General features: G+C 43.0%; 1 protein-coding gene across 1 annotated transcript in view; it reads left to right on the forward strand.

Moving 5' to 3' along the window:
• The first annotated feature begins 785 nt into the window (after positions 1-785).
• PLA2R1 (phospholipase A2 receptor 1) overlaps positions 786-23882 on the forward strand; it is a 66510-nt gene continuing 43413 nt past the window's right edge. The window contains exons 1-9 of the mRNA XM_044418172.1: positions 786-900; positions 3673-4056; positions 6444-6617; positions 8261-8434; positions 11690-11803; positions 13168-13311; positions 17944-18132; positions 18976-19133; positions 19994-20101. Coding sequence (XP_044274107.1) covers positions 786-900; positions 3673-4056; positions 6444-6617; positions 8261-8434; positions 11690-11803; positions 13168-13311; positions 17944-18132; positions 18976-19133; positions 19994-20101 — 1560 coding nt within the window. The remainder of the gene's footprint in view (positions 901-3672; positions 4057-6443; positions 6618-8260; positions 8435-11689; positions 11804-13167; positions 13312-17943; positions 18133-18975; positions 19134-19993; positions 20102-23882) is intronic.

Consider the following 23882-nt stretch of genomic DNA (forward strand, 5'->3'; position numbering starts at 1 on the left):
GTTGTAAAGTGAAGCAGGAATTTTGAATATGCGTGCGCGTCTGGGCGCGCTTTTGTGTATATTATTAATACTTCTCTCAAAATGTGTTTAATGCCTCCCTGATCACTACTGTGTGACTATGTATTCCCCCCCCTTTTTTTTCTTTTTCTGTATACTTGTTTTGCATTTTTGCAAAAAATAAAAAAAGGGTCTTTCAGCAGCTGCTCCGAGTCGTGAGCGGGACATGAAGGGGCGAAACCTCTTGCGCCTTCGATGAAGCCTGCGCGAAATCACATCGCTGCTTAGGTACACGTTTTAAGTCCGTGGCCGGTTTGCCCCGAAACAGCGCGGGGCAGAGGGCTACGCAGGGAGGCGATGGCGACCACCCTTCTCCGTCTATGCAAGCCCGGCAGAACGGGAGCAAACAGGGCTCGGCGCGCCCTCCTTCGCCGGCCCCAGCTACCTGCGCAACGTCGGCGCAAAGGGCGCTTCTTCCCCGCGGGCTTCCCGCTCGCCCCCTCCCAACACCAGGGTGGGATTGCTCAATTCCCGCCTATCCCCCCACCTCGGGCGGAGGGTGGGAAACGCCCCGCTCGCTCCCGGGACGGCAGCAGGACAGGGGCGCCCGTCCGCCTTCTCAAGCCGGTTTCCTTCTCCTGCGATCCCTCAGAAGCAGCCGCGGCCTTTGGCCCTCGCTTTGCCGCCCGCCCGCGCGCCGAGGATCGCCCATCCTCTCCCAGATGGCGCCCGCTCTTCTCCTCTTGCCGACTCTCCGAGACGGCTTTCTCGTCCGGATCCCTGCGGAAATGCCTCGGGTGAAGTTCCTCCAGCTCCTCGCTTGCTCCGTGCTGGTAGTTTGCTCCAGCTTGGCGAAAGGGGAGCCCGCAGCCTTGGCGAGGGAGCAAGTGCACTACCTTTTGAGTAAGTCGGTCCGCAGGGCGGAGCAACGCCTTGGCTTTCCGCAGAGCGCAGCTGCTCGGCCGGTGGAAGGTCGCGTCTCTCTGTTCTCCCCTCTCATCTCGCGCTCGGCGCTGCCCTGGTTTCCTTTGTAGTTCAAGCCGTGCCTGCTAGTATCGGATTATATAGTTAACCAGCCGCGGAGCTCCCCGTTGGGGGTGGATGTAATAATCACCAGAATGGCGCCCGCTTCTGAAACGACTTAGGCCGCAGTACTAAGCAGAGTTCGGGCGCGATCCTATGCGCGATTAAGAAGAAAAGAGACCAGCAGCTCCCAGCATGCCCCAAACAGCCCTCTCAGCGGCTGGAAGTTGTAGGACGTCTTTCTAAGCAGGCAGAGGATCGCATAAGGAACAATCTTAGGGAGCAATCCTATGCATTTTCCAGACAAAAGGGTGTGTGTACCCATACTGGGGGCTGTGAGCAGTTTTTTCTGGGTAAACATGCACATTTAGCCAGAAAAAAATGCTTGTACCTCCCAATATGCTATTAATTGTAGGACTTATTTCCTATCTAAACATCCTTGGGGTGACACTTTTACAGCCCAAAACTATGCATATCCACTGCTTGTAATGGCAGTAGGCACAGATAAGGTGATTCCCCCAAATGCTGCCACACAAAACCTCTGCATTTAAAATACAATTATATAATGATTTTTGAGACTAACTGCTCTCTGCCTGGCTGCATGTTTGTTTGCCTCATAGCACTTTAAACTGGCAAACTTAACATGCCTGAACTCTTTCCCTGTCATAAATCCTTGCCATTTCCTAAAAGAATGTGCTGGTATTGGGCTATGGAATCCTAACAGCCTTTGGTCCCAAGTCCTTCACAACCTTATTTCTGTTCTGTAAGGTGTGTGTACATTCTCTGGAGTCTGGTGCTGTCTGTTGCATGTTTGGACAAACAGCGAAAAGCAAGCCGTCTGTCCCACCAGTGCAATTATTTCCCATCTGCACATAGCCGCCCTCACCTCAGTTCCATGGGAAGTGGGTACTGGGCTGTAAGAAATGAAAGTGTGTGTTTTTGTGCTGTCTGGAAAAGCCAGAAGAAAAGAAATCTCAAATTTTATCTTTGTGCTTAGGTGATAGAAACTCCCTTTACTTGTACAAAATCCATTCAGGGCTGAAATAGAGCTGCAGGACTCCCGGCAAGCAGCTGGTGGTTATGACATCTCCTCAAAGATGCTTGCCTGGGACCTGCATTGCAGTCTTTTCTGTGCCCGGCCTTTCCTTTCTTCTTCCAGACAGTTTAGTCCTTGTGTTTTGTTATTTTTAAACACAAGTGTTACTGTACTTTTGAATGATTACACCTCTTCTGGTTTTTGCTTTGATCTTATGTTGCAGCTTTAAACTTTTAAAAGTTCTTATTTATTGATTAGATTGATACCCCCCTCCTTCCAACAAACTCAAAGTAGCTTACATCATTCTCCTCCTGCTGCGCTCAGACTTATCCCCACAACATCCTGTGAGATGGGTCAGGCTGAGAGGCCGTGACTGGCCCAAAGCCACTCAGGTGGCTCCATGGCTAAGCTGGGAGTAGAACTCAGATCGCCTGGGTCCCAGTCCTGTGCCCTTAACCAGGACCCCACAGAGGCTCGCATTGTTGTTCTTGTCGTGTTTTATTATTTTTAATTTTCTGGCTGCTTAGACAGATTTGGCTATTGGGTAGAATACAAATATCACAAATGGATAAATTATTGCTCTGTCCCTTGGCAATCACTCTAGGAGGTGCTGCAGGGCTCTGTTCATCTCCTTTGCTGTTAAACGGCTATTACAGGAAACCATTAGTAGAGCTCATCCTGAGATAAGGATTTTGATGTCACCAGAATGCAAGTCATATTCAACTTTGTCTCACCTTTTCATTTAATCCAGGTGAGGCAGTTCATGGGCAATGAGTAATACTCCGCATGAGGACTGATGAACATAGATTTATTTATTTATTTATTGGTTGGTCGGTTGGTTTGTTTTGTTTTTTATATACTGTCCCATTCCCAAAGGCTCTGGGCAGTTTACAAGAGCAATAATTAAAATTCTGATTAAAAACAACTATACATCTAATCTGGGAAGGCCTGACAAAAGACAGGCTTAAATCATTCATGCACTAAGGGCATAATCGTCACTGTGGCATGCTGGGAGTTGCAGGCCTTTTTCTGCCTAAGGCTTGTCCTTTAAATGAAGTATCCAATATTAGCCATGTGTAGAATGAATCCATTGAATGAGTGGAAATGAATGTACTTAGTTAGTTTTGACTAAGTACATTCATTTCAGTAGATCTTCCCTATACAGGGCTAATGCTACTTCCTGCCCTATATATCCTATGGAAATAGGCTGCTAAATTACACACCACATTAAATGACATATAGTTGATCCTAACTTTTAAAAAACTTTCTTGTAACTGTGCAGGGGCTCTGGATCGAGACTAGCATGCATGCGGGTGGGGGGAAGTTACACCTTCCTACCTGGCTGCTTCTCCTTAAACTTGCCTCCCCACACAGAGGCACCAGTCAAAAGTGCATTGGTGCCAGTGCAGGTTTTCATTTCCCACTGTGTGGTTATGGGGCAAATGTAGCTATTCTGTGGCTTGGATGGGAAGGTTTACCCACATACGCACCTGACCCCTCTTAAGCTAAAATAAAAGAATTGGCATCAGGTACAGTGATTGTGTTTAATATAGTTTATCCCTGTGCTAACAATCCCATAACGGTAATGAATTGAATATCAGCATCTTTTGTCCTAGAAAAGGGGATCTTTATTATCCAAAGTGACAACCACAATGCATGCATTAAAGCTGACACATCCCAGCTCATCCTTGAAGACTGCAGTCAAACTTCCAAATACATGCAGTGGAAATGGGGTTCTAAGCAACAGCTTTTCAACATAGGAGTAAGTGCTTGCCTAGCACTGAACATCAAGAACCAGGAGCAGCCATTAACCATGGCTGAGTGCGATTCGGTTCAACATTCACTGTGGTGGAGCTGCCATGGAATGGAGTTGATTGGTGAATCACAATACAAAGTAGCTGTTGAAAGTGGAAAGTTTGTTGTGGCAAAAAGAAATTCCAGCGATGGATGGATACAGTTCATGTCACATGGTGGAGATCTTTGTGAACAAGCATTTCAAGGTAAAATAAATACTCATTTCCTGTCTGTTATTCCATCAGTATTGTGTGTGTGCACACGTTCCTTCGGCATTATTTAGCAAATATTTAAACAGCTGCCTTTTGGTACTGTAGATGATTGCATGGTTTGATAAGGGTGCATATTTTGATCATCACAGGTCTAAGGTTGTTACAGTGAGGAATTAAATTTTATTTCCTTTAGAAGCAATCTCAGTTTGTAAATAGATTCCCTTATTTATAGCCATCTGAGCAAAAATTATTAACCAAAAAGCCACCATATTTGCAAGGGAAACTTTTCAAACATGGTTAAAGAATGGTGACTCTTCGGTTGAAATTGGTATTGCTTTTCTCACTCCTGGTTAACCATAGGAACTTAACCATTATTTTAATATCTTATTAGTATCAACATGTACAGTCAAATCCATAAATGCTCTGCACCGATAGCATGGCTGTCTGGCCATGCACATCAGCACAGGCATCCAGGGCCTAGAGTAGCTTGTACAAACCTATAGTGCCATATTATTATTATTATTATTATTATTATTATTATTATTATTACAGCATTTCTATGCCGCCACTTGCCGAAGCCTCGGGGCGGCTTACAACACAATAAAATACATTGAAGTACAGTAGAATGTAATAAATTACCTCCAATTACATAAATACAAAGAATATGCTGGGATACCCACATAATCATATAAAGTTAAAATTAACAGTATAAAATAAGTGAATAAAGAATATAGGAGGAGAATAGAGAAGGAAGAAGAAGTTTCCCTGGCCAGATTATATATTTTAATCTACAGATTAATCTACAGATAGACTATCCATACCTGAGAGACACTGGCCATGTTCACATGTACCTGCAACCGGGAAGAAGCCCATGCAAGGTCTTGGGCTCAGACACTTCTTTCGTGATCCTACTCTTCCCTCTTCTCCTGTGTGAGCAGGAGGAGCAACAAACCAGAATTCAGTTTGAGGTTCCAGTCCTGTCATTAAGTGCATTGCAAACCAGGTGTTTTGTGTTTGAAAAGAAATTCCGGCTGGTTGCTGTACAAGACAAGAAGAACCCCTGCTAGAATTTTTCAGTCACAATTCCTGGTGGGCACACAATGGCAAGCGAGACCAAAGGTTGGCATATTCCAGGTCTCGTGGAAGAATATGAGAGAAGGGGAACATGTGCATCCAGCAGTTCACATAACATGCTTTCTGTTTTTGATATAAAGTAGCATTACATTTGACTACGTCTGTTGAGTCTGGCCAGGACGGCTTCATAATTTCCTAACTGTGTGACTCAACCCCCCACTCAAGGGTTTCTTCAAAATGGAATTTGTCCGTCCAACTGAAGCAGGTTCAGTATCCTGATGGAAAATATGGTGCAGAGATAAGAGTATGCAAGCACACCTGATCGTCAGCTGCTGGGAAGCCGGAAATGGCTAGAAGGCCCCGATATGTGACTTTTCATTCAATCGGCTGGAGGCACTGCACCGCCTGGGCTGTTAGTCTTGGTATTTTGGCCATTCCCTCATTGCCACCCACTTGTGGCATCAGCCCTGTTTCTCTGTAGAATGCAGCCCTTGGGAGTATTTGCATCTGGATGCAAGTCAAAATTCCAGATGACTCAGCACACTAATCGCTGGCTTGCAAGGAAGCATGTCTACATTTTTTCTGTAATGTTCTGAAATTTACATGCAGGAAGATTTAAGTTGCTACTGTCATGACATAAATCATGCTAAAAGTTTGGTCAGAGGAGATGAATGGGTAGAAGAATAAAGTTGATGTGGGAACAATGCAAAGAATATAAAAGTTAAAATAAATGGATTGAATTAGAGTAAACTTACAAAAGTGGGTATGTGACATCCTGGCACAAGAGTAAAGGGAGAGGAGTTTTTTTTTTTAATCTTTAACAATTCTGTTGGATGATATATTGAAAACATACAGATGGAATTACTGTACTTATATTTGGTAATGTTTCTGTTCGGAACAGATACGACATAAATGCTTATGTTGGAACTGGAATGATGTCAACAGTTAAAATGATAAATGGTTGATAAATGGATAAAGTTTTTAAACAGCAATGTTTATAACTGAATATTTTATTATATAGTTGTATTTATAATATAATAATCTGAAACCAAAAATAACTGTAATAACGAATAGTCTGAATATGGAAAAAATGTTCATTGATGACATTACATCACAATCCTGAAACATTTACTTGATGTAAGTTGCACTGATTTCAAAGGAATATCCTTCTGTGTTAGCGCTTACTGCTTAGTACTGGAAATCATAGAATTGTAGTAATATCAGATCAAGAATACATATTTGAGGGTTATATATCGTCCTCTATTTTCTTTCCAAGTGACTTATTTGCAGTGTTTTACTTCCTTCAGAAACATATACTCTGTTGGGAAATTCTCATGGTTTGCCTTGTGTTTTTCCGTTTAAATTCAACAACAAATGGCACTATGACTGTATCAGAGATTCCAGAGAAGATGGCTATCCCTGGTGTGCCACAACAAGCCAGTACGAGCGAGATGAAAAATGGGGACTTTGTCCAAGCTCTGGTATGTGGCGGTGGTCTTTAGGAACTGAGAAGCTTTTAGCCAAGATGAGCAAGTCTTGCATCCTGTGAACTTCAGCTTTACCCTTTCCTTTCCTTAAATTGCCATTAGTTTGTTGACCATTTTACAATAAGAATGTCCTACTGTAAAGGGAAGAATGAGATCCAGTCTGGAACAGAGTCAAAGTTTACATATTCTACAATTGTATCTTAAGAAACATGTAAAATGATGCTAGAAGTCCATCTCCCTTGTTGTGCTAATGTTGTTAAACTACTGTAATCCGTAGAAATGAACACACAAGCCAGCTGTTGCAAATCCTGTTCACTGGGGAACACATGCACTTAGTTTTCTGCTGCTGAGGTCAATGGATTCTGCAAATCTGAGCTTTGGCTGGACTGCGTGCAATTGTTTTTTTTTATATGTGTAATCTGGTATGGTCACTTTGAAAGTCTCCTACTAAAGAGAGAGAAGCAGAGGACACTGGCAAAATTTGTTTTTTTTTAAATTGTCCCTGCAATCCACAATTAGGACAAACTTTATTAGCAGCTTAATGTCAAATATTTTACACCCTGACATTCAAATTAGGGCTATCTAAATCCAGACCTAGTCTGTTGCAACTTGAGATCAGGATCTGAGACCCAGTGAATGTTTATCTTCTAGTGAATGTTGTTAGGTTGGTGGGTATCAGAGAAAGAGTGTTTTCTATGCTAACTACTAAATGTTAGCATAGAAAACATTTCTATGTATTTCCCTTTCCAGGGAAATACATCCAACTTCTTCTTTGTTGGCCTTTATGAAAGTCATAAATACTTTCTTTTTCCAGTCCATATTTGAGTGTTTTAGGGTGCTGTGCTTTAATAATTAAGTTCTGCTGCTCATTTTAACGTTATTCAGTCGTTAGTTTTCCTAGCTTAATAGTGCATTCTTATTGATTACTGATAATATTTAAAATAGTAAGAGAAATTAGACTTTTGAAAGGGAATTCCCAATTCTCCTTTAAAATGAATCTAATTACAATAATGTGTTTTTGTAATAAGTAAAATAGCAGAAATCCTACCTGAAAATCATTTTCAGGTTTTTTTTTTTTTGGAAAATCTTGAAATTTCTTGGGGAAACTGCCATCCTCTTTCAGGATCCTCTTTCATCCTGGTTCCTTGCCATTTTGGCAGTTTTCTCAAATTGTCAGATTTCTGAAATTGTCACTATTACTTGCTAATCTCAGGGTCTACAATGATCATCGCTGTAGTTGTCACAGTGCATAAAAACTTAGGAAACAATTTTGTTAATATGCATCGTTATTTGCTGTACTCACTTGTCTGCTGATCTGTAGATATCAGACTAATAATTAGACAAATTGAGAAGAGAAGGGGGGGAAAGTATATATCTGTACCCAGTTCATTGCTTCAGAACACTTTGTTCTTTCTATTAAACTTGTGTTACTTATTGCATGATCAACGCATGAGCACTTGTTGTTTTTCAGAGTACGTTCCATTTCCTAATACAAAATGCTGAAGGTTAATTTGTAATGCTATCATCATAGTATTTCCTTTTCTTCATTTGGTGTTAATTAGGCTATATGTTAGACTGTTATCCTCCTTAATTGCTTCATAATTTCATGCTGCTTTTCACCATTGTTTCCCACACAGAGACTGGCTGTGACATATTTTGGAAGATGAACACAGACACTCAGACTTGTTACCAGTTCAGTCTTCTTTCTGTTCTCTCTTGGAACGAGGCACGTGCGGCATGTCAGGGACAAGGAGCAGACCTGCTCAGCATCACAGATGTGTCAGAACAGAAGTTTATTGTTGGTCTAAGTGGTACGTCTGGAGCCTCGTGGTTAAGTCGAACCTCCAGTATTCGTTTGTTTTAGGATGCATTAATTGCAGCATCACTCCGGTTATTCTCATTCAGTCAGTTTGTGCAAGACTTGGGGTCCAGTTTGCACAAAGGGGTCAACCATACTTTAGCACTCCCACCTTCCTGCCTGTCCTCTCGTTCGCCATAGCCATAAACAGGAGAGTAGAGGCATCCATTTATTCTTTTCAAGTGACTGGATTTTGCCTCTCTCTGGATGCAGAACTCTGGTTTAGTTTGATCCAGATTAATCCTAGCTTGTTTCGACAAACTATGATTTAAACCAGGGATCCTCAGACTTTTTAAACAAGGGACCAGTTCACTGTCCCTCAGACTGGTGTGGGGCCGGACTCTAGTATGAAAAAAATATGAATGAATTCCGACGCACACTGCACATATCTTGTTTGTAGTGCAAAAAAACAGGAAAAAACAAAACAAGATTTAAAATGAAGAACAAGTTTAATCAACATAAACTTATTAGTATTTCAATGGGAAGTACGGGCCTGCTTTTGGCTAATGAGGTGGCCAATGTCTGGTTCCATATTTGTCACTGCCAGTCGTAACAAGTGATGCAGGTGTGCTTCAGTTAGTCTGGATCTGGTTGGAGATTTCAGATGTTTCATTTGGGAAAAAGTCTGTTCACGGACATAGGTGCTTCTGAAGATGGTTGCCATTTAGATGCATGGTTCCTGAGATTACGATATGTCTCAGAGGGGAGAGATGCATAGACATTAGTAAGGCTGCTTGACTTGAATGCATCTTTCAGAGAGTCACGATTCTGCAGTTCGGCCAGTTCCATTTGGTAAATCAGATCAAAAATTTCAATGTCAACAGAAAATGGGTTCCAGAAAAGCTGTATGTCCTGTTCATGGAAATGAAGTTCTTTAAATCTAATTTGAAACTCCTTTTGCAACATTTCCAGTGAACCTACACATGTTTTGTTTGGGAATGCAACTGCTGGTTTTTCCGCCAACAGGTTTTGAGTTGTGGGCAGAAGTTTTCCTCCTTCACTTGTTTAATGAGGAGGTCTAATTTTACTTCAGATGCTTTCACATGTAAATGCATATCACTGAGGAGCTTTCCCTTTCCTTGAAGTTGCACACTGAAACTGTTGAGTAGCTCTATTACATCTGTCAGAAAGGCAAGGTGCCATTTCCATTCTGCATCTTTGAGCTCTGGTACTTCTTTGTTTTTTGAAAGCAGAAAAGCAGAAATGGAAGTAAGTCATAAAAACGTTTCAAAACCCTCCCTCGACTCAGCCAATGGACTTCTGTGTGGTACAGAATTATCTTCATAGGCAACATTTAGCTCAGACAGAAATTCCTGAAACTGTCTGTGGTTTAGTGCATGAGCTCTAATGAAGTTAACTCAAGATTTCATGACAGAGTCCCACTTCAGTGATTTACAACACAGCGCTTGTTGGTGGATGAGGCAGTGTATGGCTACTGGACGCAAATGGTTCCTGTCACTGCCATGTTGTACGTATCTCAGGACTGCCAGAGTGCAGATAGTTATGACAGAACACAGGGAACCTCCACACATGCACTCTGCTCTCTCAGCTGACGTAATCACACAGAGAATTACCATCAGTGACCTGTGAGGGGCTGCACTCTGCTCCTTATGCTGAAATACCACAGTTAGTTATATTTAGGAAATAAAATAAATCTGACACAGAAATATTAATAAGTATTGTGTGTATATATATATACACATATCTTCTATCTTTTCTTAATGTCTCTCTCTCTCTCTCTCTTCCCACCACCCTCCTCCCTTCTGTGTTCCTGCTCCTGTATTCCTGCTCCTCTCTTCTGTATTATCACTCCTCTCTTCTGTATTCAGAGCCAACACATGCATGCAATAGGAGGAAAAGCCGCCGTGTGCGCAATTCACGCTGGCAAGACCAGCACAGCAGCAGGGGCTAGCCAGAGCCAGCAGAGAGAGCCAGCACACGCGCAGTTGAAGGGAGCTATCACAGTTTGGCACATATGCTGGCTCTCTGCTAGTCTCCAAAACTGAAAGAGTTCAAAGTACGCCTGTACCAGCTCAGAGCTTTTCAGACTCATTCGGAGATCATTTTCTCTGAATGAGTCCAAAAGCTCTGAGGTGGGCTGGGTAAATGACCTTGGTGGGTCGTATCTGGCCTGCAGGCCGTAGTTTGAGGACCCCTGATTTAAACTAACCATGATTTGCCCTTTTGTACTTATTGACAAACCACAGTTAATTTGAAACAAGAAGCAGATGCTACCAATCTCTTCTGTAGGCTCTGCTGGAAGAGAGATGAGTGAGGAATATGCGATCCAAAGGATTGCTCCTGTTCTGTCGCATAGTACTAAACTGTGGTTTAGTGTTATACATAAATGGGACGGCTGAACCCTAGTTTATAATAGATGCACCACAAACCAATGTATTTACTTTTCTTAGACTTTTTCAACCAGTATTTCTACTTCCCTGCTTATCCTTCCTTTGAGACCTCATTCCAACCTAGCACCAGTGTTGGGTTGCAATTCAGTACAATGACTCCTTTTTCCAGCTCTCTCTTCTCTACAGAAGCTGTCTGTGGCTACCCTGAAATTTGCTGGGGAAGGAGGGTCTAGCTCTCCAGAGCAAATTTAGAGGGCCTGCAGGAGAAAGCGAAATTACCAATCCCATTGGTAATTACCAAGTGAAATTACCAATCCTAAACAAGCTGCTGTCATCTGTAGAATGACAGTACTGGATTAAAACCCAGATTAAGGGGGGCTGAATTTGTAAAAAGTTTATGCACAGCTATATGCAGGGTATCCATCCATGTTCAGGAAGACATGGAGTTTGTGATGAAAGAAAAGTAATAATTTTGTTGTGTGTTACCTTGAATCTCCTTTGAAAAAAGAAATCTAAGAAATCCTGCAAGTAAAAGTAATAATTACTATTAGTATTTCAGCCCAAATTAGAGTTCTGATTCTGTAGCCACTGGTGGTTCTTTTCTATTACTCTGTTCCATATCCAGCACAGTAGGAAGAGGAGCGATGCCGGAGCCTTCTGGCAGTCCCAGATTGCAGGTGCTTCCACCTGCTGGAGATTTAGCAAGGTAGTCTTTAACTACCGCCCCCTGCAGAGGCTCATCCTTCCTTCAGAAGTGGGCAGAATGCCATTTGAGAACCAAACCCTTTTATTGAAGGGGTTGCTTTGAACTGGTTCTCGAATGTCAAAGGTGAATGTCTGCAACATTTATATTGCAGAGCAGCTGAACACAAACCGGGCCCTTCTATGGACAGGCCTCAACCAGTTGGACGAATCTGCTGGCTGGCAGTGGTCGGATGGAGCACCGTTGGCATTGGTGAACTGGAGAGCAGGTGCCACACCTTTCCCTTGCATGTGTTACGGCACTGCAGTCCTATCACTTTCACACCTAAAATTAAAACATGAGCAGGCTGGACATAAAGCTAGCAATATTAGACCGCGGGAAGACTTGATCCTGAGTCTTCTGTTCTCTGGATCTGAGTTTCTGCAGGTGCCGCTGTACATTCTCTATGCTTTCATGAGACCGTGTGTGTGTGTGTGTGACACAGAGAAGAGGGGAAGAAGGTAATCTACTTTCAGATTAGATAGGCATGTTTCCAAGATATTTTCAAAGGGGGTGACTTTACATAAGATATTTCAGGGTGTTCCTCAAAAAGGTGGAGCTTTCAAGAGCCCACCATTTTCAAGGTGCCCTCCAGATGAGTCAGACTAAACTCCCATCATCCCCAGCCAGTGTGGTCAACAGCATAGTTGTCCAACAAATCGTTAATACACTTGGTCTGGAAAGGCTGGCTGCTTTCCCTGGGACAGAAAGCTCATGGGACTGGTGCCACTAATTTGCCATGTTATCCTAAATGGAACTCATATCTGAAAGCTTTCTGCCGTGAATGGAAATCCTTATATTACACGAAATGGTATATCAGCATATCTTATCTCATGCTAAAGAGGAGCCTTCTCGCTAGCCCTGAAAGCATCCAGACCAGCTCATTGCTGTCTGTATTTCACACAGTGGCATGTTATGAATCATTCAGAGTTGCCGAATAGCTAAGTCAGCATGTGGTGTTTGTGCTGAACTCTCAGAAATATACATGCATTGTGAGAGGGTCAAAAAGGCAGACTTTGACATTGCTGGATTTCCTTGAGGTGCACAATTCCAATTTTAATGCTGAAATATCATTTATCATTGTATGGGTGAAGTCGAACCATTTGCCTGCCTTGCTGCCCACTGCAGCGCTCTGCACACCCACAAAACCTACGGGTTGGGGAAGTTTTGCAGACGGGATCTGTAGTGCAGGAGAGGAAGGGGCACGGAAATGCTCTGGTGCACAAGGGAAGTCTGTGTAGGTGATGTGACTCCCTGTACCCTAATAAGAATAGTATTTTTTCCAGTACGGTTGACTGGAAACAATTGGCATTTGTAGATAGCATCGATAAAGCTTAGGAGCCTCATGTGCTTTGCCTGCAGAAGGTTCCTGGTTTGTTTCTCACCATCTCCAGGTAGGGCAGGAAAATCTCCTGCCTAAATGGCTGGAAAGCTGTGGCCAGCCCGAGTGGATACTGCTGGACTGAATGGGCCAAGAGACCAACTCAGCTGGTGGGACAGAAGGGTAGGAACTGGAGTTTAGCTAGAGAGATAAAAGAGATTGCCTAGCAATTCTTTGGGAATTCATGTGTGGCTTCCCGAACCCCTTTGCAGATCCGGCTGACCATTCTCTTGGCCAACATCACTGTAAAGCATTTAACCCAGAAGTGCAGCATGACTGGCAAAGTTACTCATGTGAATCTAGATTACCGTATGTGTGCAAGAAGTATTTAAATGCTACTCGTCATGAAGCATTGGGTGAGTCTCTACCCAGCAGGGTAATTGGATCTGTGGGGATTTCCATTTTGAAAGGGGGGGAGATATGTATGTTGCATCCTTATGTACCTTGGGTCGAATATTGGGATTTCCAGGCCATGTGGAAGTTGCTAACTGGATGTGGGAGAAGGGTAGTTATAAGTACAGGGCTTAGTTCAGACTCAGTTTGTTCTTATTAGTGCTCCCAGATGAGGCTGTTATTGTGCCATTGCCCTGCTCCATGCGTGGAAATCCATGGGTGGCCCAGCTGACACTGGCTTGGATCCAGATTTAGTCATCCTTGGAGAAGACCCATTGAAACCAATGGGAATTAGCTTTTTGTTGTTGTTAGTCTCGGAAGTCGTGTCCAACTGACCCATCGCGACCCCATGGACAACATTCCTCCAGGCCTTCCTGTCCTCCACCATCCCCCAGAGTCCACTTAAACTCATATCAACTGCTTCACTGACTCCATCTAGCCACCTCATCCTCTGCCGTCCCCTTCTTCTTTTGCCATCTATTGTTCCCAGCATTAGGCTCTTCTCCAGGGAGTCCTTCCTTCTCATTAGGTGGCCAAAGTATTTGAGTTTCATCTTCACTATCTGGCCTTCTAAAGAGCAGTCAGAGTTGATCTTCTTTAAGATTGACTGGTTTGATCACCTTGCGGTCCAAGGGACTCGCAGGAGTCTCCTCCAGCACCACAATTCAAAGGTCTTAATTCTTCGGTGCTCAGCCTTCCTTATGGTCCAGCTTTCACAGCCATACATTGCAACTGGGAAAATCATAGCCTTGACTATATGCACTTTTGTTGGCAGGGTAATATCTCTGCTTTTCAGTATGCTGTCTAGATTTGCCATAGCTTTCCTCCCCAGGGGCAAGCGTCTTTTAATTTCTTGGCTGCAGTTCCCATCTGCAGTGATCTTGGAGCCCAGGAAAATAAAATCTGTCACTACCTCCATTTCTTCTCCATCTATTTGCCAGGAAGTGAGAGGACAGGATGCCATTATCTTAGTTTTCTTAATGTTGAGTTTCAAGCCAAATTTTGCACTCTCTACCTTCTACCACATCAACAGGCTCTTTAGTTCCTCTTTACTTTCTGCCATGAGAGTGGTATCATCTGCATATCTGAGGTTGTTGATATTTCTCCCAGCAATCTTAATTCCAACTGGTGATTCATCTACTCCCGCCTTTCTCATGATGTGCTCTGCATATAAGTTAAATAAGCAGGGCGACAGTATACAGCCTTACCGAATTCCTTTCTCAATTTTGAACCAATCAGTGGTTCCGTGTCCAGTTCTCACAGTTGCTTCTTGACCCGCATTCAGGTTTCTCAAGAGACAAATAAGATGGTCTGGTACTCCCATCTCTTTAAGAACTTGCCGCAATTTGTTGCGATCCACACAATCAAAGGCTTTAGCATAGTCAATGAAGCAGAAGTAGATGTTTTTCTGGAATTCCCTAGCTTTCTTCCTGATCCAGCATATGTTGGCAATTTGATCTCTAGTTCCTCTCCCTCTTCGAAATCCTGCTCGTACTTCTGGTAGTTCTCAATCCACATACTGCTGGAGCCTAGTTTGTAGGATTTTGAGCATCACTTTGCTAGCATGTGAAATGAGTGCAATGGTGCGGTAGTTTGAACATTCTTTGGCATTGCTGTTCTTTGGGATCAGAATGTAAACTGACCTTTTCCAATCCTGTGGCCACTATTGAGTTTTCCAAATTTGCTGGCATATTGAGCGTAGCACTTTTACTGCATCGTCTTTTAAGATTTTGACTAGCTCAGCTGGAATACTGTCACCTCCACTAGCTTTGTTGTTGCTCAGACTTCCTAAGACCCATTTGGCTTCACATTCCAGGATGTCTGGCTTGAGTTCAGTGACCACCCCATCGTGGTTATCAGGGACATTAAGCTCTTTCTTGTATGGTTCTTCTGTGTAATCTCACCACCTCTTCTTAATCTCTTCTGCCTCTGTTAGGTCCCTGCCGTTTTGGTCCTTTATCATGCCTATCTTTGCATGAAACATTCCCTTCATATCTCCAATTTTCTTGAAGAGATCTCTGGTCCTCCCTATTCTATTGTTTTCTTCTAGTTCCTTGCACTGTTCATTTAAGAAGGCATTCTTATCTCTTCTAGCTATTCTCTGGAATTCTGCATTCAATTGGGTGTATCTTTCTCCCTTGCCTTTCTCTTCCCTTCTTTCCTCAGCTATTTGTAAAGCTTCCTCAGACAGCCAGTTTGCTTTCTTGCATTTCTTTTTCTTTGGGATGGTTTTAGTTGCTGCCTCTTGTACAATGTTGTAAACCTCCATCCATAGTTCTTCAGACATTCTGTCTATCAGATCTAATTCCTTAAATCTATTTGTCACTTCTACTGTATATTATTCACGACTAACTTGATGTTCCATTGATTTCAGTGGGTCTACTCAAAGTGTGATTAAATCTGGATACAAACCAATGTGTTTTACTCATACCCTTTTGTGATTTCTACTACTTTTTCTCTACTGCAGAAAACCCATTAAGGGTGCTATCCTTTTGAGGGAAGTTGGAGTCTCTGAACTCAGAGGCTCCCTGCATCTCCCATCTGCATTTTTGCTAGCTGGTCATCTTCTCTCAAGGGAAGCGGGGAAAGTAGGAACAGTTTTAGGTTGGCTTCTAGCTTGGCTACCTAGTCTCCTCCCTGCCTGCCCCTCAAAATGCTCCCCTTCTTCCTGTTCAGGGTCATATTCCCAACCGCTGGTGTGGTTCTTCTGGTGGGGCAGAGATAGATGGAATTTTTCTCTGATTCTCAGCTCTGGGGTCAGTGCACTGTCTTTGACCTTTGAGCTGAGAAGCTGGACTATCCCAGAACTCCACAGGGACTGTCTAAGGGCCACAGGATCATTCTCAGTGACAAGATGGATCATCTGCCTCTTCTTTTGCAGTGCTAGGAGCCCTCTTTTGAAGATGCTCTGCCTGGAAGCTTTGCAGGCAATGCAACACCTCCTTTGCTACTTTTGAGGGCAAACAGCACGATCTTTTCTTTTTTAAGATGAGAAATTAGTTTGATTTTTTTGCATCATATCATTATAGTCTATGGCCAGAATTTTAAACAGGCTTCTATATATTTTCAAACTCCTGTGAAATCCACCAGTTTTCTTCAATGTAAGAGAAACATTTCAACCCTCTGCTGTGATTAGTGGAGACCAGCAGACTTGTCTGTTGTCTTTTCTTTTATATTTGACTCAACTAAGTGGAACTCGAATCATTGCTTGCCCGGAGCTCTTGCTTAGTTAAGTCTGAGTCTTCCTCCCTCCTCCCTCTCTGCATCGACACATGTCTATTGCAGGGCTAGTGTTCAATACAGAAAAAAACCAGGACTTAGACCCCACAGGACAGAAATAAGTATACGCAAGTGTACACTAGTGCTTCGATGCATACACTTTAAAGTCGGCGTGTGTGCCTTCTTAATAGACCTTTGGTCCTAAGGACAGCCCTATTTGTAAAAGTGGGTGTATGAACAAGGGAAAGGAGGGCATATAATGTCAGGAACAAACTGTAGGCACAAAGATGCTGGGGGAAGGGGAAGCAGCAGGAAGGAAAAACACGTCTGGGCAAAATCCGGGGGATCAGATGGAACACATACAATCAGAGCCCCGTATCTCTTTTTCAGCAAGTATTTGTGGATAATGGGGGAGGGGACAGGTAGCCTCTGAAAAAAATTGAATGGAGCAGTCCAGGTTCCAGCCCTAGTAATTAAAGGGTCTGTTTATGGCTTTCCCTGTACAATTTTTCTTGATCGATGTATTCTTCACCTTTGTTTAAAGAAGTAGAAAAAATGAAAAGAGCTAATAATGATTAGGTTCAGTTGCATGACAAGCTAAGCATTTAATTTACCCAGTATTTTAAAGCTTAAATAATTTTAATCTGGTTTTATTAATAATATCCTCAGTCATATTTTATCTTGTTATTACAGTTGTGGACTGTTGTGTTTATTGTTTATTTATATTAAATTGTAAACTGTCCTGAGACAACTGCTGTATAGGATGGGATAAAAATATCCTAAATAAATAAGCCACCCGGTGGGAAAGCTACACAGCATGGATTGTTTGCAGAGCAGCCCATGGTGTGCCGAAAGATGGTCAAGCTCACCATGGCTTGTTCTCCCCCACCTTGCCCTTGAACTTCCTGCCAGTTTCCCAGTGTCCTTTGCAGAAGAATCTGCCTTGTCTTCTTCTTCCCACTCTGATCATTACCACTTTTCAGTTGAAAATGTAAAAAAAATAAGTCATAGCCTCAAAAACATTTAATAGGCATTGTTGGGGGAGGGGTTGCCACAGAAAATTGTGCAAATATGTTCGTATCTGGCTTCAGATGACATGATACCCTATCATGGGTCAAACAGGCCTAGAACCGACCATAGGTGGTCAGGGGGCATGTTGATGAAAAATAAGCAACCTTGTAGGAATCATTCTGGCTGGGGATGATGCATCAGCTCTCCATCACTAGTTTCTCACAATGGCCTTCCAGTGATTGTACGTGTGGGGCATGGGGGGAATATGTGTATGCATGCAGGCATGGGACATGAATAAATCTGCTTGATAGGACATTATTGATATTACTAATGCACCCTTGTTAATTTTCGTTTTAACTGAAAAGACCCCTGGAAATTTTATCCCACTGACTGTGATCCTGGTTGGTATCCACATAATCGCTACTGCTACAAACTACATAAAGAGGAGAAGAACTGGAATGAATCTTCACTCAGCTGCCAGGATGATAATAGCATGCTCATTAGCATAACCTCTTTGGCTGATACAGAGATGCTAATTAACCTCCTTAAACATGGTGAGTTCTCACAATTAGTTAATAAAGAGCCGTGCCTTGAGGAAGAGGCTATGTGTATTTCGGAGCAGCCACTGTGGATAACCTTATGGCAAGGCCAAGAATGTCATTCTCTCTAGAACTTGGGAGCTGCCCCAGCCTCACAGGCGATGTGCCACCAGGCTGTACAGAGATGGAAGGAAGACCCGGGGAGAGTGGGGGGCACTGGCTGAGGCCAGGATATGAAGGGCCAGGGCTTTTTTTGTCATAGAATGCACCAGAACGGCATTCCAGCACCTTTTTTGGACGGATTTTTTCAAGTGATTGTGAATTGCCCTGTTGGGAGTAGCAGATCAGCAGCAAAAATCATTAACATAGTGCCTGCGGGCTGCTTGTGTGTCAGCGCTGATTGTTGACGCTGATTGTGAGGGTGCTGCTTGGCTCGGGGCGCTGCTCGGCTTGGGATCGGTCATGTGGTCATGCGCTGAGTGCTTACTGCCAGCAGCGACCATTGTGTAAAAGTGTGACCGCAAGACGTGAGTTCCGGCACCTTTTTTTTTTTTTTTTACAAAAAAAGCACTGTGAAGGGCCATTAGGCAAGACAAGGCAGCTGCCATTTTGGCTAAGTTGGTGTGGAAAGAAATCCACATACCATCCAGAGGTCATGTAAGATCTTGCCATTAAAAAGAGGAATGTAATGAGCAGAGCAGAGAAGAAATGGCACACCCCTAATTATGTTTCTCCCTAGGATGCAAAGGAATTGCCAAGGCTGAATTAAAAGGAGGACTTCCAAAACAGCTTGCTTTTAGTCAAAAATGTCCTGGTTTGTCCAAATTACCTGAAAATGCATTTAATTATATACTACAGAAAATGTGACAGAAACTTGGATCGGACTGAGCAGTCATAAGACCCCACTTGAATTTTCATGGTCTGATGGGTCTCCAGTAACCGTCACTTACTGGCATAAACAAGAGCCAAATGTCCATCCGAGAAAAAGCCAGCTTTGTGTTTCAGCTCAGCAGAGTGTATGTCCTCTTTCTTTATCTTCTAACAGATATTTTGTGACTGTTTCTGCCTAGGATCAGTCTGTGGGTTTTTTGGCATGTGTGTGTGTGCTGTTGCATTACTTGCAACGCCTCAGAAGCAGAACATTCTATGGGCTCTATTTACGTGGTGCCACTTAAGAAACATACATGGCATGTGCAAAAATTTAAAATGGAGCACTACTCCTCCATGGTAATCTTTCCCGTCCAGTCCAGGCCTATTAATAGCACATAACTCACCAGTTCTGCAGGGCCATCGGTTTCTCATTTCCTTGCTCCTGCAACCCCACCATTTCTCAGGTCTTCATAAGCTCCACTTAGCTTTTCTGCAGGAGCATCATTTCTGCCTTTGACAGAGCTCCTGTCCTTCAGGCAGAAAATGGGTCTGGGAGTCAGAAATGCAGGCTGTCTTCTTCTCACCCATCTCATTCTTTCCTGTCGTTTGGCCATAAGTGACAAGCCCCAGCCCCCCTGCTCAGACTCTGAGCAAAAATGCAGCTAGACTAGTTAAAATGTCGGTAAATGCTCTGTGACGTCACAGCAGAGGCAAAAGGCAATGTAGGATCAAATATACCATGACTTCAGAATCACATCCCCACGTTTAAGTTGGTAATAACGGAACTTCAATTTAATGCATATAAAAATACAGCCTCAGGTCATATCTAAAGAGAATTTAGTTAATGAAGTAGAGGTTACACGTGCACTAAACAATGGAAGATTCTGTAGAGTGTCTAAAAATCTGTGCTAATCTGAAAAGCAAGCCGTTTCCTTTACATGGTCATATGGGCTCTTCTGAAATGATGAGATCTTTAGGCTAATTGTTTTTGTTTGTTTTCAACCAGGAGGGTCGCTGGAAAGTTAAAAGTTGCTCAGACAGATATTTTTATATTTGTAAAAGAGAAGGAATTGTTGGGAATCTAACTTCTGAAGTGGCATCAGGCTGTCCGGAGGTAAATCTTAAATAAACAATCATGCTTTATTTTAAATATATCTGGATAGAGTTCAAGCATATTAATAATGTTGCACCTTTCCCATATTCACAGCCTAATCCTATGGGTGTTCACTCAAATTTAAACCCCACTAAGATAATGGTATTTAATCACAGGTGATGGTTGGATCCAATGAGTGACCTTCCACCAGTGGAATTTTATTTGATCCAATAAAGGATCCATTAATGGACTGGGAAGGGAGACAATTTTGGGGGAGTCACCCTCCCTCCTGCTGCTTAACCCTAACCTTCTCACATTGTTGCAGAGGGGATCCCCAGTCCTCTGAAGCAGATCTTGGAAAGTGGAAAGCACTGGGCAGAAGCAATCACTGAAAACTGGCTCCTTCCCCTTTCCAGTGACATAGGCCTCCCCTGAATCAATGACCCTCCTGCCAGCAAAGAGATTCCCGTTGCACATGACCATAAGCGTGCCATGTGCCAGTGTGCCATAAGTGCTGCTGCTGGAACCTGCTCAGCCGCTCGTTCCTGAAACAAGTTTTGCTGCTATAGATGTCTGCATGTTCCACAACCAGGGGTTTGTTACAAAATTAATGTTGTTTATTATTCATTGCCAACACATTTATCTCTCATCCATTTTTCTCTTGCAAGGAACCCAAGGCAGCTTATATAGGCATGGTGGCTTGTGCATAGGCAAAACCCAGCTCCGTGGTTTTTCACCATGCACAAGCAACTCTGGCTGAGTTCAGACAACATGACAAGCCACCCCTATAAGCCACCATAGCTTATTGTGTTGTGTGAACCCAGCCATTGCCTTCAAAAGCATGGTGAGGTACATTAGACTGAGACTCTGTGACTGACCTGAGGTCACCCTGAAACCTTCAGAGCCACAAGAGGACTAGAACCTGGATTTCTCCTTTATAGATCATGAATTCATTTTAACAGAAAGGGCGCCTCTGCATCTTTATAGAAGGGGATTCAGAAAGACCCTCGTGTGGAAACTCTGTGAACATGTTGGGACACTTGAGAAGCTGTGGATTTAGTCGGTAAATCTTTTCCTAGAACTCCTGCTTGTTTTGCCAGCAGGTTTGATTGAAGTCCCTATATCTTTCTACATCAAAAGACAGAGCACTTTCATAAACCATCTGTACAAATAGCAACTGTTACACAGTGCTTGATTTTGCCCCTGGCTTTTATATATATTTAAATGTCATGGTAGAACACATGCTGAATCTAAATTCTTTGTACACTTACACTAACATTCCATTCATGGTTGAAGAGTAACAATAATTAACTGCTGACTTGTTTGCTTGCTTCCTTCTTGATTTGGAAAAAAAATAGCAGTATTGTTCAAAGGCCAAGCCTAAACATTCATGGGATTTAATGAGATAAGGCCTCTTAAAATTAATGAGAATCGATGCTTTAAAAGTGCTTGGCAGGACAGAAGTAGCCCGCCAAAGGATTATTGCTGAATAAAATAGTAGACTGGGACCTGATGTTTCTCACCTGTATATTAGTATTGCTGGTCCTGGGGGTCTAAACTGTGTGATCTGTCAAATAAGTAGTGTTTTTACTCACTATTATTACATTTCTTACAAATACATACTTGAGCCCCTAGACCAGACTGGAGCCAGCCTTTGTGAGTTCAGGACATTTAAACCTGCCCCGTTGTTTGATTTCTTAAATTTGCCCACCCCACCTTCCTTGCAGGGACTGGAGAAGGGAAAAAGAGGCCTCCATGGACTTTCCCCCTTTTTAGCCTCTGCAAGGGGAGGGCAAATTTAAGGAAGCAGCAGCAAGGAAGAAAACTTTAGACCTCCCTACTCATGCATGGATCAGGCTCCATATACTGGCAAGAAAAAAAGGGAGGGAGGCTAAGCTGCATTGTATGTATTTATTATAAGACGTAGTTGAGTTCAGAACACCAGCCAGAGGGCTTTCTGCCTTGGTGCACTAAGGGGGCAGCTGCATCTGTACAATGATGATGCAGACCTTACCTTGATGTTCTACTGCATGGAAAAGCCATTTACAGTATACGAGGGAACCTCAGAGTTTCTGGAGTGATGTTGCCTTATTGAAAATGCCTCTTATACTGCAGTTTATCGCGTTCAGGTGGATGCTGCCACACCAGCCTGTGAGTTCTTCTGGTGCCTGAATGCACAGATAGCTTGGGGTTTCGCTTAATGTTTGGTTTCAGAGCCATATTCGAGTTTCTCTCCCTTTTGTTTTCATTGGTGGCAATGAGAGGCTTGCTGCTCTCTTCACTTATAGCACCTGGGTGTCTTCATGCCTTCTTGGCTTCAGGAAAAGCTCTCCCACCTTACTAATCTGTATATTTAAATCCTTCTGATTTCTGACAAAATGATGATTCCATATCTTTCTCAGACATTGCAGCAAAGCACATATTGCTCCGTTGGCCATGTGTCCTATGATTTTATTACTAATTCAACAACCGTGGGTGGTGGAAGGGCTACCCTCCTAATCTATAACTTGCTAACAGAGGGCAAATGTTTCGCTGCTGAGGTCAAATTCCTTAAGCTAGCTGTCTAAACAGTAAAGCAGTGATTATCTAAGCACTTTCCCTAAGCCAGCTTTTGAAATGGTAATATGGAGCTGTCAGATGCTTGATGAGAAAGAAGAGGAGAAATGTTGCTTATGAAGCTGACAACATTTGGGTTATGCTAAGGTCACAGTACTTCTGTAGCATCATGAGAAATGTCAGCATTTTATGCTAGTATCCCAGACTGTAGCCAATTAATTCAGTTTAGTGCATCCACATCCAAGCAAAGAAATTAGTCATTTGAATTGATCTGAGAAATGGCAAGCTGAGTGATGATTCACCCAGCCATTTCTCTTGCAGCAGCGGTGGCTGCTTCCAGATGAGGCTTTTATAGTGCCATCTCCCTACCTCACCCATGATATTATGGAGGTGCGGGGGAGAGACAGAGGGGCAGGTAGTGGCATTTCCACGGACTGGCCTCTTGTGCTTTTATACCTCTTCTTCTGTCTGTGTACTTAATGTACAAGATTCACCAAGGAGAAGGAGACAGATCAGGTGTATAATACCTTCTAACTGGTAGCAGCCTTGTCCCTCGAAGCACCATATGTCCCCCACATTGTCACCTGGAATAGCCAGAATTATAACTACCCGTTAAACAGCTCAGAAATGTATGATAGATCAACTTTTAAGAACAAACTGGATTCAAATCAATAGACTAATCCAGTATTTTGATCCATTTTGGTCCTGGGCTTTTATTGTCTAAACCTTTAGTGAGTGCCATCTCCAAGTTTAGGAAGGCCATCAGCTAAGAAGTTCTCAGTGTCTTCTCTTGCCAAAAGGATGGACCCAATTTTCTCTGCATGGCAAGGAAGAGGACAGCAAACAAGTAGGGGTAGGGGAGGCTCATTCTTGCTTTCAGTTCTTTCTGAAAGAACTGCTTTCTTTCTTCCTGTTTCCACCAGGACTCTTCCTTTTCTCTTTGCCTTGGGTGAACTGCTGAGCCAAGGAAGGGAAGATTGTGTATATAATCTCAGGGCAGCTTTATATAAGAAACATGTGCTTTGCTAATTTTTGGTGGGGCAGACATGCATACTCGAGCTGATATGTTTATAAAATGTGCTTGTACAGGACTTTACAATAGAATGGTACACTCTGACTAGTATATTCAGGATATATACCTGAATGCCAGTATCTTCCCAGTTCCACACATCTTCTCAGTTCCAAGAGGATGGTGAGGTTATCAGAGATATCCTTTGCTTTCCTTTAGGTTCAGCTGCATAGTAAG

The sequence above is a fragment of the Varanus komodoensis genome, unplaced genomic scaffold (genome assembly GCF_004798865.1).
Source record: "Varanus komodoensis strain SLA01 unplaced genomic scaffold, ASM479886v1 scaffold9, whole genome shotgun sequence".
Lineage (NCBI taxonomy): Eukaryota > Metazoa > Chordata > Lepidosauria > Squamata > Varanidae > Varanus > Varanus komodoensis.